Source organism: Corylus avellana, chromosome 3 (assembly GCF_965113065.1).
Source record: "Corylus avellana chromosome 3, dhCorAvel1.hap1.2, whole genome shotgun sequence".
Lineage (NCBI taxonomy): Eukaryota > Viridiplantae > Streptophyta > Magnoliopsida > Fagales > Betulaceae > Corylus > Corylus avellana.
In genome coordinates this window covers 33,798,799-33,817,768 of record NC_142492.1, presented here as the reverse complement: position 1 = coordinate 33,817,768, position 18,970 = coordinate 33,798,799, and the positions used below count along the sequence as shown (strand labels likewise).

At 36.5% G+C, this 18,970-nt stretch overlaps 3 protein-coding genes across 5 annotated transcripts; all 3 read left to right on the top strand.

The window, feature by feature from the left end:
- Window positions 1-1,983: 1,983 nt before the first annotated feature.
- On the top strand, window positions 1,984-8,152 carry LOC132173847 (Glycosyl hydrolase family 47 protein). Its single transcript, XM_059585489.2, has 15 exons — window positions 1,984-2,225; window positions 2,920-2,962; window positions 3,049-3,114; window positions 3,192-3,253; window positions 3,459-3,558; window positions 3,767-3,949; window positions 5,048-5,096; window positions 5,182-5,361; window positions 5,604-5,724; window positions 6,256-6,337; window positions 6,414-6,499; window positions 6,609-6,709; window positions 7,196-7,337; window positions 7,449-7,599; window positions 7,720-8,152. Exons 1-15 carry the CDS (start codon window positions 2,086-2,088, stop codon window positions 7,948-7,950), a joined length of 1,737 nt encoding a protein of 578 aa, XP_059441472.2. The 5' UTR covers window positions 1,984-2,085; the 3' UTR covers window positions 7,951-8,152.
- Window positions 8,153-9,910: 1,758 nt separating this feature from the next.
- On the top strand, window positions 9,911-10,766 carry LOC132175715 (snakin-2). Its single transcript, XM_059587737.2, has 4 exons — window positions 9,911-10,013; window positions 10,116-10,166; window positions 10,249-10,291; window positions 10,379-10,766. Exons 1-4 carry the CDS (start codon window positions 9,960-9,962, stop codon window positions 10,561-10,563), a joined length of 333 nt encoding a protein of 110 aa, XP_059443720.2. The 5' UTR covers window positions 9,911-9,959; the 3' UTR covers window positions 10,564-10,766.
- A 1,423-nt stretch (window positions 10,767-12,189) lies between these two features.
- Window positions 12,190-18,436, top strand: PRD3 (putative recombination initiation defects 3). Of its 3 annotated transcripts, none has more exons than XM_059587197.2 (12): window positions 12,190-12,412; window positions 13,414-13,564; window positions 13,848-14,001; window positions 14,164-14,298; window positions 14,816-14,868; window positions 14,963-15,157; window positions 15,412-15,477; window positions 15,579-15,628; window positions 16,276-16,435; window positions 16,717-16,798; window positions 17,358-17,460; window positions 18,146-18,436. In XM_059587197.2, the coding sequence occupies exons 1-11, from the start codon at window positions 12,348-12,350 to the stop codon at window positions 17,456-17,458; spliced, it is 1,212 nt and encodes a 403-aa protein (XP_059443180.2). In that variant the 5' UTR covers window positions 12,190-12,347; the 3' UTR covers window positions 17,459-17,460; window positions 18,146-18,436. The 3 variants fall into 3 exon arrangements, with proteins under 3 accessions (XP_059443180.2, XP_088370867.1, XP_059443182.2); XM_088514741.1 differs by having other exon boundaries at window positions 18,134-18,436; XM_059587199.2 differs by lacking the exon at window positions 18,146-18,436 and having other exon boundaries at window positions 17,283-17,419.
- Window positions 18,437-18,970: the final 534 nt, after the last annotated feature.

Genomic DNA, 18,970 nt, shown 5'->3' with positions numbered 1-18,970 from the left:
AAACCCATCTGATTTCAAGCTTATTGACTTAATTTGTGCAACTCAACGTTTGTGGGCATAAAATATTGTGCTTGCATAGTTTACAAAGATATTCGCAGATGTTCTTTTTACCTTTGTAAATATTCTTGCATCAGGTATCCACTTTCATCACCCCTTTGTTTAGCAATAACTCCATCCCAAATTTCTTGGTCTACCAAGTTTCATTAGTTGCGTGAGGGCAGAGGAACAGTTGTTGAAAGGTTTATTGAGAGGCAAGTAGCTGCAGTATCACAGAATTTAGCATGAGCATGCATGTGCAGACCTGAAAGGACTGATCATTAATAAGCTCCCAAATTTAGAAGTTAGGGCTTTCCCTCTAGCTGTCACAACATCCCTTTTTGATTGTTGGTGTTAAATTGAATGATTTTAAGCTAATCCCTTTCGAGTAACCCATTACGATTTTAATGCCTCATCAAAATCGCATGCGAAATGCTGAACTGCTTGAAGATCATATATTAATTAAACTAAGAAGTAAGCTTATATCTCTTTGATGTGGAAAATTTGATGCTTGTCTTGTCTTTGTTAAAATGTTAAAGCCCTGATTCTGTGATGGATGATATCTACCTAATTATTGTTCTCGTTACTTATTTTGTTTAACCGACTCTTTTGACACATTTATCCTGTTCTTGTTGGATGAAATTACATCAGTACACCCAAAGCAGTTTTCTATAGAAGGTAAAGAGGCAAAACTTGTAGTAGGTATCCTAGATTATTAGTTTCAGAGATATGGAAAACAATATGTTACAAACAAACTTTGCTTCCTCTCAGTTATGCTTTTCATAGAAGGACAAGAACGATGGTTTCCGTTCTGATACATGGAGGTGGAAAAGCTCAAATTATTTGGCTTTTAGGTGAGTCATCATGCCAGAGTAAGAAAATCTGAAAGGCCGGAAAGTGTAAGATTCTCTGACAAAATTGTCAGGGATGGAGAGAACTGTGAAGGACAAAATTTTATTATGTGAACCAGAGCACAAGAAGTGTGAATGAGTTTTTTTCTCAAGGATTTTTCAAGCTCACAGGTGTTGGGTGGTCCCAAAATACTCATAAGAAGGAGAGGCTAAAGAAGAAAAAGAATTCAGCTTCAGGGAAAGGGGGTTAACTTCAATGTTGAATGAGAAACCTGTGTTAGACAAGTAGTCATCAAACCTTGGCCATTATATTTTTCAAGGAAAACTCTCAGAATCTGTGTATTCAATTTGGGCTTGCTCAACAACCAGGCATATGCAGCTCCTCCAGAAGTGCGTGTTATACATTCCAAAATCTATGCTTATCCTTCTCCCTTGCTTTCAATTTTTGCGATTTCCCAAAGGGAAGAAATGGGTAAAAATAAAAATAGAGAAATGTTAAGGGTTAATAAGTTTTTTATACCTGGTTTATATTTTTTTACAAATTTAATAAATCAATTATTAGATTTATGGAGTCTGCCATTAACTTATGTGGAGATTCACATAAATTTATAAATCTAATAATTTATTTGTAAGATAAAATTGACCAAATATGAGAAAAATATTAATTCCTAACATTTCTCTTTTTTAAAATCAACCATTAAATTCACCTTCACTTAAAGGAATTGGATCTTCTCCAATTTATTTTAATTTAAGAGCATCCAGTTAGTTATATTTGAATAGTATTTTTATAATTTTATTTTATGAGTGGATAAAAAATCTTTTTAACTGTAATTAATTAAATATTGTCCCGTTCAAATAAATTCTTAATTCTACTTTTAAAGAATGTCTCTAGCATTTTTTATTTATTTAATGTATTATATAAACATAGAGAAAATGCCAATAGCACGTGTTGCGAAAGCCATTGCCATGTCGTGAATGTCGTCCGCAAGTGTGAACCAAGGTAGATCCCCACGCGTTAAGTGGCGTCGCCTCATTGGGCAGGTTTGTGTCATCGGTAGTCCATTCGTCATCAAATAGATCGCCACGTAGTCCGAGCCTGGAGTTCCACTTTCACTGTTCGAGAAAAGGATCCACAAACAAACAGCAACCTATTTTGAGTTTTACACTCTCGTTGGGATCGAGCACCGTAAGGAAATCCATGTCGCTCTGCAAGTTTATTGGGACATGGATGTTCGTGTTCCTCGTGATCTCTCCTGCCATCTTCAACCCCTGCACGGCCCACCTCGATCCCCGTTGGGCAGCTAAGAAGAAGCACATGAGAGAGAAGGTCCGCAAGATGTAAGCACAAATTTTGACACTGACCCTGTTCATATTCTGCGCTCAATCTCGTTGCTTTCGTATTGGTATTCATATTGCACTGATGGGTCTTCAATTCCGGTCTTTATGGAGCTTTGGGTATCTTGAATTTATTGATTGTTATCAATTGATGTCATCTTTTTTGGGCGCTTCGGGAGATGAGCTTGCTAACTTTGTAATGGTTGTAGATATTGGATTTGATTTGGCTTGTGTTCTTGGCAAATGTCTAGTGTCTGATTGAAGTGTTTGTTTGTTGATCTTTGCTAGTTGGAACAATTTCATTTCTAATTTCAGTTTTCTTTTAAACATGGTTTAAATAGTTAGCATTTCAAAAATATGTGGTGTGGTTGAGTTCAGCTGAATTCGTCTTCTCTGAGAATAAAAAATTACTGAAACTGAAGGCTCGAATTCATCGCCTTGGCATATAATAAAGGTCATGGCTAACACCGTAGGGTATGGGTTCATTTGAAGCAATTAAAGCATATAATAAAGACTGGCATTTTGTTCATGGCCAACTTCATTGCAATTTAATCTTGATTCTATACGGATTTGCCTATCTAAACAAAGAGTAAAAGAAGAAGGGCGAGAAAAGATATGGTTTCAGAAGTATGTTGACATCTCTTTGTTAGTGATTTTTCAGAAGAAATTTCACACTCTGTGTTATCTCTCTTTTCAGGTTTTACCATGCATATGACAACTACTTGACCTATGCATTCCCGGTCAGTTCATAATCTTCAATGGCATAGTTACGAGTTGGCATGTCACTTCCATCTCTTGATGTTGTAATTTATTATATTTCTTGCAGCATGATGAACTAAAGCCTCTTACTAAATCTTTCACTGACTCCCTTAGTGAGCTTGGAAATCTGAAGGTAAATTTTTATCATTGAGAATGTAATTCATAGTTAGTAACAAGGGGAAATATAATTGTTTATTGTCTCACTTACAGCGTGAATACTTGCCACAAGACTATAGTGGATCTGCCCTCACGCTTATTGAATCATTATCCAGGTATAGCATTTGGCTTGAGTAACAAGAGCATAGATTGTTAGGTTGTGGATGCAATTCTTTAATCTGAATTCTTACTTTTCTAGTTATTGCAATTATTTATTCTAGTTTGGTGTTTTCTTGATTTCATTTATTTGTTGGAGTCATCATTCTGATACAAGATCTCCCTCTCTCTCTCTCTCTCTCTCTCTCTCTCTCTCTCCCTCAGCCTTGTGATTCTGGGTAACGACACTGAATTTGAAAGGGCAGTACTTTGGCTTTCTGAAAACCTAACATTTGATGTTGATGCAAGGATAAATCTTTTTGAGGTATGTGATTGGTATACTTCTTGGGAAAAATTTAATTTGGTTGATGTGTTGATTCTAAAGCTTCAGCCTTCGTGTAGTGTGGTTACTGATTACTCAAACCTGATGAAGTCATCACCATAGTTTCTATTTCTGAATGTCATTCGAGAAGCAATATTTATTGCATAGCAAGCTGCTAATGGTGTTCTTCTCCTCTTGATCATTATTGTAGTGCAACATAAGAGTTCTTGGAGGGCTTGTTTCTGCTCATATGCTTGCTACTGATTCTACAAACAGGTTGGTTCGTGGTGCTTACGAGAATCAGCTGCTTCTGTTGGCTGAAGATTTAGGGAAACGCTTTCTACCTGCATTCGACACACCCACCGGGTTGCCATATGCATGGATTAACTTAAAGGTACTAACAAAACATGCGAAAGTCGAAATTCAAATTCATTTACAACTAGGTTGTATCTGAGATATCAAACTTACCTTCTAAACCAGTGTTAGGTTACCTTCTTATATCTACTGCATCAGCTTCATCATCAAAATAGAAATAATAAAGTGTGATGTATCCCAATCTATAGAACTATAGTAGTATAGGATTTTTGTCTCTTATATCTACTTCATCAACTTCATCATCGGAATAGAAATATAAAGTGGTGGTGTATCCCATTTTACAGAACTATCATTACAAATATGATCATCCTTCAATCCGCCTCTTGCCACATATTCCACTAATTCAGCATCATAAAAGTGATATTTTTCCTTAAATTGTAATTATCATCCTCGAGACCACATTCTGATCAAAGCTAAACCCATCAGTTTGTGACAAAGAAGATTGCAAATTTTGAAAGAGATCAAGCTCCAATTGGAGTGGCATCATAGCTGCTTGATGAATTGGAAGCCCACATATTCAATAGTATGATGAGATAATGTATTACTTCAATTGTCCACCGAAACCTAAATTTCTTATTGGAAAACAAAGAAAAAATCTCTTTAGGGTGCTGAAGTAGGCAAATCCCCAGAGTTCTTGGTGGAAAGAACAAGTCAAAGGCAATTTTATTGATAGTCAAGAATAACTAGCTTAAATAATATCATAATATTCTATTTACTTGAAGACAAAACCCTAAAACCCAATAACATTAAATCTAATCCTAGCCATGCATGTTGTAAGTAAATGAAAAGACCAAAACATCCTTAAAACCCTAACTATACTAGCACAAACAATACTTCTAAATAACTTTACAGTGCTATAAGTAGTATTGACGCTACAATACCAGTGAATAGTACCACCTGCTACAGTACTATGAACAGTTAACACCCCCCACCTACCCTTGATGCTATTCTAGATTAATGTGATGCCGAAGACAAGCTCTGGTGTTACTTAAACAAATCTTACATAATCTTTTAGACCAATTCACGTTTCAATTCTCAAAATGTATGAATATTGTCTGTTGGTTTTGTTTGTAAGAAGGATATATGACTCCACATCAATGCGAAATTCTGTGGACAGTACGGAGTGATGGTGAACGAGACTACTGAAACAAGCACGTCAGGGTGTGGTAAGAGGATTATCTTTAAAGTTTAAGACAAAGCTATCACAAAAATTGCAGCCTTGAAATGAGCTGATTTTCATTCTGGATTCAGGTTCTCTGATTCTTGAAATGGGAGCCTTATCACGATTGACTGGCGACCCTACATATGAATCTGCAGCTTTACGTGCTCTTCGTAGGTTATGGAGCATGCGGAGTTCATTGAATTTACTTGGAACGACGCTGGATGTCGTAACTGGGGAATGGATTGAGTATTCATCTGGTATTGGAGCTGGTAGGCACTCTGAGGGCCTTTATTTTTTTTTTTGGTGCTGGATTTTATGTTGTTTGGCTTCTGAGGCTACCAAATATATAAGCTTCCTTTTTTAAACGTTAGTATTTATTGCATTGCCAAATTTGCCAAACGTGAATGGTGTCCAGATTGCAATGCATGGATCATCTTGCCTCTACTGCTCCACATATTGGGCATGTAATCCCTGATGTTTCTGATGTTGGATTCTGGTTGGCTTACTTTAGGGGTTGATTCATTCTATGAGTATCTATTGAAGGCCCATGTTCTTTTTGGAAATGAGGAGTTTTGGAGAATGTTTCATTCTGCTTACCTTGCAGCGCAGAAATATTTTAGACATGGTCCATGGTACGCACCGATTTCTATCCCTGCTGAATTTGACTCTTTATGTTTTCACATGATTTTATGTTCAACCTATGGCTTTTTGGTTTATGTTTCTAACTTACCTAAAGACTTTTAACTCCTTTGGAAGGTTTTGTGGCTATATATATATATATTTTTTTTAATAAGTAATGTTGTATATATATCAAAAAACGCAGAGAAGCGCAACCGTAATACACTTGAAGTATACAAGAGAACGCCTAAGACGAATGAAAAATAGAGCAAGGAAATCTAAAGGATCTAAATAAGCAGATGTTCAAGTGAAGAGGGAAAAAAAAAATTAGTGTAAAATGCCTTAAAGATCTTTCTTTCTTTCTTTTTTTAAAATTTTTTAATTTAATTAATTTTTTTTTTTTTGAGTATTACAACTTTGTATTTTACCTTAAAATTTTTAAAACAACTCCCTAAGCTTGACATAGCAGTTTTTTAACATTCACCTATCAAATTAGTAAGCTGGAAAAAAATGTTCATGGTTCAAAGCTGCTTGTTGTAATTTAGGTACCATGAAGCGGATATGAAAACAGGAAAAGCAACTTATTGGCAGCTTACAAGCCTTCAAGCATTTTGGCCGGGCCTACAGGCAAGCACATCTTCGTTATTAAAAATCAGCCTCAGCAAGAACCTTCTGACTTTCATATTTGACTTATGGTGATTAGGTTCTCGTTGGGGATATTGCAGCTGCTAATTCATCGCACCGTGAGTTTTTCCACGTATGGGAGAGGTTTGGAGTTCTACCTGAGAGGTATCTCGTTTTGAAGTTTTTGTTATGTCTGCCATTGGTTTGTACAATGGCAGAGTTATTTTTTGTAATGGGGAAAAAAAGACCTTATATGAACTGTAAATTAATTCAGGTATTTGCTGGACCATCAAATGCTGCATCCTACAGAAAAATACTATCCTTTGCGCCCTGAATTGGCAGAGTCAACATTCTACTTATATCAAGCCACCAAAGGTCTGATCATTTTTGTTTGTTATTTTCATTTTCGGCTTGACCTGGCAGTCCCAAGATTTTCTTTCATATTAATTTTGTATCATCTTTTTCCTTTTTTTTTTTTTTTTGTTGGAGATGTTATGCTTATTTAAGCTTTGAACTTATTAAACCAACTGTAGGTTGTAAATTTAAGGTCATTTTGTTGGAAAGTTTTAATTTTATGCAAACATTTCAGTGTCCAAGTTGAAAGTTGCTGGGCCTTGAAGGCATTATGGTAACTAAGTTGCAAGGCAACATTAGTTACATTGTCACTATTGTATCCATAATCTTGCAATGCTCAAGGGGATTGCTTTCTGATAAATTTTAAGCTTTATTTATGACCGTGCTTGTAGGCATGTTGTACAAATGCATCACGCTTCTATTTTGAATCAAGGCACATGGTTCTTCAACTGTACTATTCTGATTTGCACATCTTTGTTTGATTTGTATCGTTTCTCATGTTATCAGATTCATGGTACTTAGAAGTGGGTGAATCCATTGTTGATTCTCTTAATTTATACACCAAAGTGGAAGGAGGATATGCAAGCATTAGAGATGTAACAACTATGGAGTTGGAAGATCATCAACATAGTTTTTTTCTTGCTGAAACGTAAGAGCGTGTTCTTTTTCTTTTCTCATTCTGGCATCAAGTATAAAGAAAATTTTCTCAACCTTAGCAGTGTCAAATTTGAAACTATATCAATGTTTACTGTTTCTGTAGGTGCAAGTATCTATATCTTCTGTATGATGATTCATTTTTGGTTGGTCGGAATTTTATTTTCACAACCGAGGGTCATCCGCTTCCAGTGTTAAGTGATTGGCATGAAAGGCTTCCACAGACCTATATTCCAGCAAACTGGACTTCTGCCCAGGTGTTCTTTCTAGTTTCTACCTATCTGCTTGTATAGTGATCGACTGTTGAAATGATTGAATCACAAGTTTCTGCCATTGCATTCATACTAAATAATGAAGTACTTTTTTTACTTGTGCAGAGTGGAAAGCAAGCAAGACGGGCAAGTTCAATGTCTTTACAAGTCTGCCCTGCTACAAATTTGAATGCAGGGGGACATGGTGACCGACAGGTCGAGAGCGCTTGCCATATCTGTGATGCTCATACCGACCACAGGTGTTTTACCGATGAAGAATGCGGGGTCGATTCAACTACGTGTAGACGAAGATCATGTAGCATGGCTGGTTATTGTGGACTATGGTTGTTCATTTGATATTCAGATATAGCCTTTTTTTTTTTTCTTTTTTCTTTTTTTTTGTATAAAACTACAAATCCCCCAGTACAAGAAACTTTGGTCCACAGAGGTAATTGTTCTGGCAGGTTTGTAATCTAATTCCGATGTGAGAAAGTAGGAAAAGGGTAGAGAATATAATATTACAGGATGCAGAAATTCTTCAAAGTTGCATTCTTTTTCAGATCATGAAATTTTGAATGATCCATACCTATGGGGTGTTCACTTTTTCAAAAGTTCATCATCCTGTGTGTTAGTGTCACAAATGAACATTTTTTTGGCTTAATTAACATGAGTTCCCTCTGATTTGAAAGGTAACGTGACTCAAACGTTTTTCACACGACTTTTGAGTTGTATTCTTTTAACCTATTCTTCTAGGGCCTTCGGCATATAATTGGTTTCTTTAATACCAAGTGACGAAAAAAAACAGCAATGACGAGGCGAAAATATCTGATCATGTAGAGAATGCGAGCCCGGTGGATGAAGAGCTGGTGTCCATCTCTATGCCAGGCTGGAAGGCTGATCTTAGACGAAAAAAGCATTGGGTGGGTGAAGGAACAGGTACTGACTATCCTTGTGAGTGGACCCCACATGGGAAATCAGACGGGTCACGACAACCCAGCTCGGCCAACCCGGCCGGCTCCAGTCATCGATCTCTTCTGCTTTTGCTTTTTTTGTCCTGACCCGAATCTCGGGTAAAGGTGTAGATATTTTTTATTTTTTTACCTCCAGTGGGACATAAAGGCACGTGGATTAGAAGCTTGGTACGGATGGTACTATATACCTGCTAACATACCCTGTCTACTCAGTGCTGTTGGTATGGGTGTACGGTGCTTACAATCATCCAGCCAGCTGTCTGCAATAAAAAAAAGTGCCACTTTGACCCAGGCCATGATGTCCCAAGGACAACTGGCTGTGTCTATAAACCAAAAGTACTATATACTATGTTTTTGCTAAAAACAAAAACCAAAAAACAAATTATACGATTTATTTCTTTAACTTGCCCTTGAATTTAAATTTTGTATCACCATTTTAGAATCAGGTAGACATTTTCCAATAATGCTTATGCTATGCATCATCTCTATAATCCCCTTTCTGTTCTTTAGATCTTGGGTGACAAAGTTCTCAATTGCATTTAACCCATAAAGATTGATTTTTGGGTTTGAAAAGAGCATACCATGTAGACTTTGAAGGGATGAGAGGAAATAAGAGATAATGAATAGAATTATTTAAGAAATTTAGTAATTTTATTGTTCAATTATTAGTAATTAGGTAATAAATATGAGGAAGTTTTTGTAGGATCTATCTGTTCGAACAAATCTCGAGCAATTCGTCTCTCTATTCAGGCAAATGGGCCTAATAAACTTGTTCAAATGGATCAACCCTATAAAACACTTTCAGATGTACAACTATAACTCTTTTTATTTATATGATTATAGTAGTCCCTTCAGTTATAACATATATGTTTGTACTACTTTCGAACAAAGTATTCTCTACGGCCATCTAAAATATTCTTCTTCTTCCACGACAAAGCCAAGAAAACCATTTATCAATACTACAGTACTACACCACCCATTCTCGTCTTTATCCAAGTATTTAATTAACTCTTCTCGTTGATTTGATTCAATATATCCTTTCCCACGCGAACAAGATGAAATGCGTGCTACACTGCGTTGTGCATATAAAATTGTCATGCGAATCAGTGATGCACATGACAGTTTCAGGATGCCTCGTGGATCATGATTGCACTGGATAAGCACAACAACATTAATTACCAAGTACCAACTCTCTCAAAAATAATAGCACTTGGCTTGCCCCAAAGCTCGAGGCGTCCCTACACGATGACGTCATACCCCCCCCCCCCCCCCCCCTCCCACAATCGTAATTACAAGTAGAAGGCGTGACCAGTTTGGTAATATCGACTCAAACAATACCCCTATAAAGAGAAGACGCATGCCAGCCAGCATTTCATCCATCCAGAGCCTGGCATTATGGCATTACGTGTGCTTTTTCTCTTCGTGGCCTTTCTGTTCTGCTTCACAATGGTACACCCTACAGGCTTGCTGGTTTCTTTTGTTGCTCAGAAACGTATTTTTGTTACCGTTTCTTATATTAAATAAACCATCTCTCAATCTTCATGCATGCAGGTTTCATCTGACATCAAGAAAGAAGAAGAGTTACCCCATCTTGGCCTGGCGGTAAAAATCTCTACTAACTTAATTCTGTAGTAAATTTAATTACCTGTTGCGTTGGTCTAATGCGTGAAAGTTTTTTTTACAGCCTGTTGTGAGGGGTGCAAACAGAAGGCTCATGCAGGAAGTTGGTGGGTTTATCTATTTTTTTCTCTCTTTTCTTCCCTCTGGGTTTATTATAATTTTTCTGACCTTTTTTTTTTTTTTGGTGGGTTTAGATTGTGGAGGACTGTGCAAGCAGAGATGCAGTCTTCACTCGAGGCCAAACGTGTGCAACAGGGCGTGTGGCACGTGCTGTGTGAGGTGCAAGTGTGTGCCACCTGGGACAGCAGGGAACAGGGAGATGTGTGGGGCATGCTATACTGACATGACCACCCATGGGAACAGAACCAAATGTCCATAGGCTGACGAAATGTTCCCCCTGCCCAGTTTAGCTTTAGATTTATGCATGTAGCGAAAACTGTTTTTCTTTTCTTTTCTCCTTTTAGTTTAGCGATGATGTGAGTGGTGGATTCTAAAGCTTTTGTGTGTTTTCAAGTTTATGTTATGTGCGTGTGTAAATGTGTAATAAACGTCGCTATAAATAGCAGTTTATCAATTTCTAAAGCTTTTGTTATATGACAACAACCTGAACATCAGTAATTAATATTTGTTAGCACAGTTCTCTATATACCATTTTATTTATTTATTTATTAATATGAATGAGTAACTTTGTTAGCAAACAACTAAACATTTAACAAAGAAAAGTTAAAGTTGAAAAATACGAAGCAAATAAAATTTTCACAAAAATTAAACTAATTTCTTATTTATTCAAGCAATACAAAAGAATATCATTTTTTTTTCGTTCTTTTTAAATTTATCTTTTGTAACAAACCGGATACTTACTTACCATTTAATAAGTTGTATAAACTTCTCTTCAATGTACGGATTATTGGAATGTCTCAAAAAGGTATCATTCTTCCAAATAATATATATCGTAGAAACAAAAATTAACCGACACAAATAAATCTTCATAGTTTTGCTCCTCCACACCTTCAAGCTCCAGCCCAAAAGAAACCAAATCTTCCTGAAAGTAGCGGTTTAAGCACATTACATATACTCATAACCTGCCAAATTCTGCTACTATAATTACAAGCTAAAAATAAATGAACTTTATCCTCGATTACATTTATCACGTCACATCTGTGAATAGTGTTACTCGTGAGGTTGACAAGGTGATTAAGTATGGAGCGCACTTTGCTTGAAAGGAGTGGATCTCATGCTATGTGGGTACGACGGGACCGAGCCAATGGACCAAATTGGGGCCTTTGAATGTTAAGTTTTGTGGGCCTGATGGGCCTGACAGTTCAATTATCAACAATATTAATAAATAAATAAAAATTACTTATTAATTTAAATTTATAGATAATTCCTTAATTTAACCTATTTTTACAGATGATATTAGAGCACATGATATCACATTGGTTTGTTCTTATACAATTTAACCTATTTTAGTCAAATATTCTATTTTAATTATATATTCTTATTTTGAACCTATTAGGTGTGATAAAAAAATATTAATTAATTAATTAATTAAATTCATCCCAACTGTTACTTTTTTTTTTTTTTTTTTGACATGTCGACACAAAGGAAGGAGAAAGGGAAGAGAAGATTCGAACTAGTGATTTCTACTTCATGAGGCGTGATTCATAGCCGATTAAGCTACTCCTTAGTAACCATCCCAACTGTTAAATTAATTCACTAGCGTCTAAATACACATGGTTCCCATAAGACTCTGGGCATCACATGAACAAGGGCTGCGTTCTTGTTGGGCCTGAATACGGATCTCAAATCACCTGCAACTGTAACGACCTTTGTTTCAGATCCAAAAGGAAAAGTTGGGCCTTCGTTGACCCACGATCGGCCCATAGTAAAAACCCGAATCCGAGCCATTTCAGAACCCCTTTTCCCGCCACGCGTTGTACATGATCCGAGTGTAATTCCGCCCCTCCTGCTCATAGTCAATTAGTCCATCATATCTCTCTCTCTCTCTCTCTCTCTCTCTCTCTCTAAAATTCGAAGAAATTGAAACACTCACAGAAACCGTTTGTCTCAATTCACAGATCGACCTCTTCGCTGATCACATAGGGTTTGAGGTAAATAATCACAAGGCAATTCGACTCTCAAAGGACGTTTCAAATCAAGCTAATGAAGCTGAAGATCAACAAAGTTTCTGATCTCAGCTCCATCTCGGTCCTTCCTCCTCACGCGAGGTGAGAATTTGCATTCACGACATGCTCTGTTTGGCTCCTGAGAATGTGCGGGGAAATGTTGAGAATCGAGGTTTTGAATGATCTTGAATTTTCTTTAATTTTGGAGAAAGTTTTGCTCACCCGAGCTTAATTCCACTCTTAAGCTTTTAGTTGAGCTCACTCTGAGTCCTTGTCATACGCGGTTCAAATTTTCCTTCAGAGCATTCTCTGTTTGGTTCCAAAGAAAACACTGAAAATGTTAATAAACTCGAAGTTTTGAATCTCAAAATTTTTAGCATTGTGGAATTTTTATCGCTTAACGATATTATTAGGCTTAGTCAACCTCAAGCTGAGCTCGACCTCGGCTCATGCAAGGTTCGATTTTCACTATTGCTTATAGATTTGTTTAGCTCGGCTTAGCACATTTCAAAAGAGCACCAACAGGTAGTATTAGACCTAAAATTCTGCTTCTTATTTTTCTACTTTCATTCGTTTTCTCTGCATCCAAACAAATGAACTGATTCTTCAGAATTCGTCTTAATTTTGAAATTTTTCTTTGATTCGGTAATGATTTGAATGAGATCAAGTGTTTAAAGAGGATCCGTGTGGTTGCTGCGAAAATACAGGAGAGAAAAATATGATTCAAATTTCTCATCCTTTAAAACCGTTAGCACGGAAAAATCTTTCTTCATATATGTTCTAAACTTAATTCTTTTTCTTTTCTCCGTTTCTCTCAGAAACCAAAGAGAGGGAAAGAGCATTCCTATCTGCGAATAAATCTGTTATCATATCTGCCTTTTTAGCCTTTGTGATGATCCTGAGGACTTCAAAAGCTTCACTTCTCACTAATTATAATTCAAAAGGACTAAATTGTCCACTCAACTGAAGCTAACTCAGCTATTTGCTAGTGTCAATTTTTTTTATTGTTCTTCTCTAACTGCACCTCTGTAAATTGGCTTCTATTTTAAGATCCCTTGTTTGTCTTCTTCACTTGTGCTGGTTGTTTCGGAAATGATCTGAAGGAGATCAAATGCTGTACCGACTGGACCGCAAGCATCACAGCTTCAATCTCAAGCATCACAGCAATCATTTTCGCAGGGAATTTCATCTCAGCATGGCATGTTTTCTCAGCTCTCTCAGAACTCTCTCAATGAGGTTCTGACAAATGATCAGGTTTGAGTTTTTATCTTTCTAGAAAATATTGGTTCTTTTCTAGGGTATGGTTTCTTTGTAAAAGCCTTGTAGCCAAACCTAACATATGGACTTGTTTTAGTTTTATGATTTTGAGAATTGAGACGCAGTGGCTTCAATATGTTAATGTAAAACAGAGAAGTTAATTTTTTTTTTTTCCGAGTTGATTATTCTTTTCCAATTTTTTCTTCTCTTTTTTTGGCACAAAAATAAAGTGTAATCATTATTATACTTGTTTGTTGGTTTTGATATTGAATCTTTGCAGAGATTTGGTTCTCAAGAACGAGAGAACTCTGTGAGGAAGATTTCTTGCTTGCCCCCACTAAGTTGTACACGAGAAGATAGTCTAATGCCAATCTCAAGATCTTCAGGCAATCTGATCCGCAAATGGAATTCTGCTTCTGTTCCAGATCATAGATGTAAGCTCACTCCTTAGTGTGAAATTATTAAGTTATCGTGGAATGGTTTAACGATTGATGGAAACTTCATGAAGCCACACTTTTGTTCCTTTGTTATTTTGCATGCATGATGCATGTGTATATCTTCGCAGGGGATACTGAATTTTTCATTTGCCTGAGCAGGTCAGAGTAGTGAAGAACTAGAACATCGAATTGGATTGATGGAAACTTCATTAAGCAGGTTAGGAATGATATTGGATTCTCTTCAGAGCGATGTCATGCAAGTTAACAGAGGAACAAAAGAAGTTTCACTGGAGAGTGAGTAATCTAGTCCAACATCTAATACATTAAAAGTAGGATTTTAAGAGAAAATATGTAACTCATCCTGTAACAATAATACTGTCCTAATCCATAGAGTTGTGAATTATTGCGACTTAAAACCCAGGAAAATTTTACAATTTTCAGAAATTTTCAGATGAATTAAGTTCACTTATCTATTTATTTGAAAAGTAAAGAGCAGTAGGCATTTAATCTTATCTAGTTCCAAGGAATAAATTCTTTTTTTTCCCCTCCTTTTTTTGGTGGGCAGTCAGATATTTTCTTTGTAACACTTGAGGTTGATGTGTTGCTTGACTTATGGTTTGGTAAGCATTTGATGATGAATTTAGTTTGGCTTTTCTAAAGATTTTCATCAATAAGTAGGAATTGATTTGAAATGTGATGAACAGCGAATACAAGTAACCACTGGAGACTGACTGTTTGCATGCAATGTCCATAGTTGAAGAACACATGATTAATTAAAACAAATTTCTTTGTTTCCACAACTTTGATTCAGTGGAAGGCATACGGCAGAAGTTGATTCTTCATGATAGCTTACTGCACTTGATGGTAAATCTTGTTTACTTACTATGTTGACCTAGTTAATTGTTTAAAACATCATTGGGTGTGATCCTTTGTACCACAATTGAGATATGGTAAACAGAACAAGGGACAAGAAGATATCAAAGCTAGCCTTGCTGGGGGCTTCAGGTCGATATCTGATCAGCTAAGCAAAGATATACATCAAGACAAGTTACAGGAGATTTGCTTGCTGATGTCAGCTTTTCCACAGCAGATGGAAGCATCTATACTGCAATTACAGGATAAGCTCAGCAAAACCCTCGCCAAAGAAATGCAAGTATGTATGATGTCATAACAGACATTGCTGGTATATGTGTGAATACTTGAGGCTTTAAGATAATTCATTTTGTGCTCCTTGTTGTTTGACTAAAGTGAATATCAAAATGAATTTTATTATTTGCCTGACACATCCAATGCTCAATCTTTCCTAGTTCCAGATCTTTACAATTTTCTCATTTCAGTTACTCAGTATATCTATTACAAATAACACTGTGCCTCTCAGCGTATTGTTTTGTTGTCACTTGTTCTCAGGCAATAGCTTGCAGGGTGAAGACTCCTAACCAGAAAGATCCAGCACCCTCCATCATTCTACCGGAGGTGCTTTATTCTTCTTAGACAATGATCCATGAGCTTTCTTTAAGTACTTGCTATTCTGGACTTATATTCTCAAAAGGCCTCTTACATTTGCCACTGTGCAGGGTGCTGACCACCGTGCTACTCCACAGAGATATGCGCAGCCTCCTAGGAAGTATGTGAAACTCAGTTTATTTCTGTTGGCTATAGTACTGCTCAATTGGACCAAGTTACAGCCTTTGTCTGAACCTTGTAAACAATGAAATCTCCTAAATATTAACGAATTGAAGCAATTTAAGTCCAGCTTATAGGAATTTTGCTTCTTTTATCCTCTGTTTTGGATAGGAGGTATAAGAAAGAAGATATTGTGCCATAAGGGAAGAAATCTAGAAAGGACAGACTGAAAATAGATTCATTTAAGGTCATCCATTGACTGAAATATGATGGACAAGAAAGCATTTAACCATTCCAAATGAGACTTTTATGTGCATGTGCATGTGCATGTGCTTGAAAATGGCATTGGAAGCAATTAAATTCCTGTTGTTGTGCTCTAGAGCTTTGAAGTGTTTGGTGCATTTAGTTGCTGCAGTACTCGTTTAAAACTCGAGTCTTCTTCCCTTCGATGCGATCACGAAACAGGACCTTTTTTCAGTATTTTCTTTTTGAGAAAGACGAGTGCTGGATTATTTGTCTAATTCTGTCTTTTAGTACTTACATGTTCTTGGACATATGTGTTGATTCTTCAGTTCTTTCAAGTGTTCTTTTTTAGTATCATGTTTTGTTTGGCCTTTCAAGAGATTACAAATGTTTGCCTGACTCCAGTTCTGCAGTGCCGCCAAAGGTCTGTGTGCAAGCAACTGTAGTTCCAACTCCAAGGGTAGAAACAGGAGGTTGGAAGACGGTAAAAGCAGAAAAAATGATTGCCAAGGATAGGGCACCCAGCAAGGTGCAGAAACAAAACGGATTTTGTTCCCTCAAACAGGTAATTCTTGTAGTTTTCCCCCCCACCCTTCTATTCCCCCCTTTCTTTGTCGGAAAACCTGCCATGTTTTCTGATTTAGATATTTTAGTTTAACCTGGCATCTTCTAAGGCGATTGGCATAATAATATGAATTCTATTGAGTTACTTTCCTTAAAATGTACTTGACAGCAGAAGCTGACCTTTTACCTCAAGTTGTGCATGGAAATTTTGGTGCTTTCTCATTTGAGGAGCCATATAAATATATTTTCGTAGTCTATTTGAGATGACAATATATGATGCAGGAAACAAGTTGTAGGATTAACATTGAATCAGATGAGGAGATGGATGGAGATTTTTCCTGCTTGCTTGAAGAGAAGGAAACAGGTGGTTAATGAAAGTAAATTGCAGCATTTATTATTCTTGACTATTACTGCTCATGTATCTCGTTGATTAATTTTTCTATTGCAGGTAAAAATGGAACCACATATTTTTAACTAGACATCTTTTGTCTTGAGATCCCGGCATTCTGAAAATGGAGAGACAAGTTAGAACTCTACATTAAGTATTCAAAACTAGAAAACATTTTATTTACCATAGCTGTACCCAAAAGGCTTACTGAGAGAGTTATTGGGTACTACTCGAAAGCAGATGCACATTTCAGTGGGTCTCAAAAATCATTTTACTCATGCGAAGACTACTTTTTCGTTTATAACCCTATTTAGGAATAATGTATATAAATGTTCGCTTTGTTGAAACAATGAGCCATGCTATCATCAGTTGACCTCAGCATCTAGCCGATATACTATTTACTTAACGTCCTCATGATCTTTTTTCTTTTTTCTTTCAACTGACTTTATTTGGATTACAGATATTGCTGTGAATATGACCATTATTTTATTTTCAAACTTTGCCTCATCCTAATTGCTTCCTTGGGGAGGAATAGGAAAGTGTTTGATGGAGGAGATAAAGGAAGAGACTGCACGGATTTTGAAGAAAGCGAGGAAGCAAAAGAGAAAATCCTGTAATCCAATAATTATTAATTGAAGGTAAATTTTTCACTTCTTGTAATTGCAATGCTGATCATTTCATGCTCTGCAGATTATTATAGGTCTCAAAGGCTTTATGTTACTGCAAGTGTGTATAAACTCTTTAAGAGTCTTAGATTGCTTAAATGAAATGAAATTATTTTTTATTGTATTTCACACTGAACATGAAAAGGAGTGCAATTTGTTAATAGAATTTTAAATGTTATGAGATTATCGAGGTTAGAAGCATTAGAAATTTCCAGAAAGTTGCACTTCAACAGTTAACAAGGATGCATGTCTCTAGCACTTAGTTGATTTGCCACCTAGTCACTTTGAAACTCTTACACCCACTCCCTCCCCACGCTCTTTGGTAAAGGAAAAACAAATTTGGGGTTTAAAATCTAAAAAGAAACAAAGCAAGTCTTTTGGATACTTATGATTCCGGAAATAACAATGCATCCACGAGAGATGTTAAAAGTTCCCTTGGTGTCTGACATCATTTATGACTGGTCTATTATACTATTTGGCAATGTTTCTAAATCTTTGAGCAAGAAGTCCTGCCGTTGCATGAAAAAGGAATAATACGAAGCCTACTATATCTTCCATGCAGTTCTAGACATTGTTACGTGCTTTAGCCATTGTATTTGATAGCTCTGCTTCTAATATGAGGTTATGACTTGGAATTATGCCTTAGCTGGTTGTTCAGGTGCAAGATATCTCTGCAACTGATGAAAAGGAAAAAGGATTCTATCCCAAAGACTCCCGGGGCACGGCACTGCCATACTAAGAGTTCGACTACTTCTGGTACATTTCTTTCTCCACCCATGTGCCTGACCAATTTGGGATGACTAAAGTTGACGGAATATAGTTTTATCTTAAATGGTATTTTCCTTGAAGGGAAATTTTGAGCTGCTCTAGTTGTATTCAACATATGAACTGAGTGCCTTGTGACCGATTGTTGAAATTAATACATGAGAAATATGAAATACTTGTTCCAGCTAGGTTTTTATTATTCTGTAGACCCAGAATATTTCTCGTTGGTCATCTGTCGAACCAGGATAATAGTAATACAAATTACTTTGATTGTACTTCTTCTTAGACTGTCTCATGCATTCTCTTAGTCTATGGTCGCCCAATTTGAAACCTAACAGTAGAAGCCTCAAGTTGATAACATATGGGGACCAGATAAGAAACCATCTAATCATGCATAAAGCATATAAGAGATGTAAAGGAAATCTAAACATAAATTCGACTAGCCAGACATTTTAGGACTACGAAAACTATTGTATTTCCTAACTATGAGTACATATTTTCTCTCCAGACACTTGCCAAGTTATTATTCGTATATGTTTTATGGTGAAGATCCAACAGTAGATGAGCTTAAGTTTGGCACAAAAGCATATTGGAATGGTAAAACAAGCCCGGCCCAGTACTACTTTGAGTGGCCTTTCATTTCTGCCACCCGCGGAGTCATCCATAGTAAAGGCCCAAAAGAAATATCAAACTGGCCCATGGGCTACGGAAAGCTTTG

What these genes read in the sequence shown, in the direction of transcription:
- LOC132173847 (XM_059585489.2), top strand. Translation starts at nt 2,086, where the DNA reads ATGTCGCTCTGCAAGTTTATTGGGACATGGATGTTCGTGTTCCTCGTG. An exon ending in GTGAGCTTGGAAATCTGAAG is followed by an intron (nt 3,115 to 3,191) that starts GTAAATTTTTAT and finishes TCTCACTTACAG; the next exon opens with CGTGAATACTTGCCACAAGA. An exon ending in TTTGGAGTTCTACCTGAGAG is followed by an intron (nt 6,500 to 6,608) that starts GTATCTCGTTTT and finishes AAATTAATTCAG; the next exon opens with GTATTTGCTGGACCATCAAA.
- LOC132175715 (XM_059587737.2), top strand. Translation starts at nt 9,960, where the DNA reads ATGGCATTACGTGTGCTTTTTCTCTTCGTGGCCTTTCTGTTCTGCTTC. An exon ending in TTCTGTTCTGCTTCACAATG is followed by an intron (nt 10,014 to 10,115) that starts GTACACCCTACA and finishes TCATGCATGCAG; the next exon opens with GTTTCATCTGACATCAAGAA. An exon ending in AAGGCTCATGCAGGAAGTTG is followed by an intron (nt 10,292 to 10,378) that starts GTGGGTTTATCT and finishes TGGTGGGTTTAG; the next exon opens with ATTGTGGAGGACTGTGCAAG.
- PRD3 (XM_059587197.2), top strand. Translation starts at nt 12,348, where the DNA reads ATGAAGCTGAAGATCAACAAAGTTTCTGATCTCAGCTCCATCTCGGTC. An exon ending in GTCCTTCCTCCTCACGCGAG is followed by an intron (nt 12,413 to 13,413) that starts GTGAGAATTTGC and finishes AATGATCTGAAG; the next exon opens with GAGATCAAATGCTGTACCGA. An exon ending in CCCTCGCCAAAGAAATGCAA is followed by an intron (nt 15,158 to 15,411) that starts GTATGTATGATG and finishes ACTTGTTCTCAG; the next exon opens with GCAATAGCTTGCAGGGTGAA.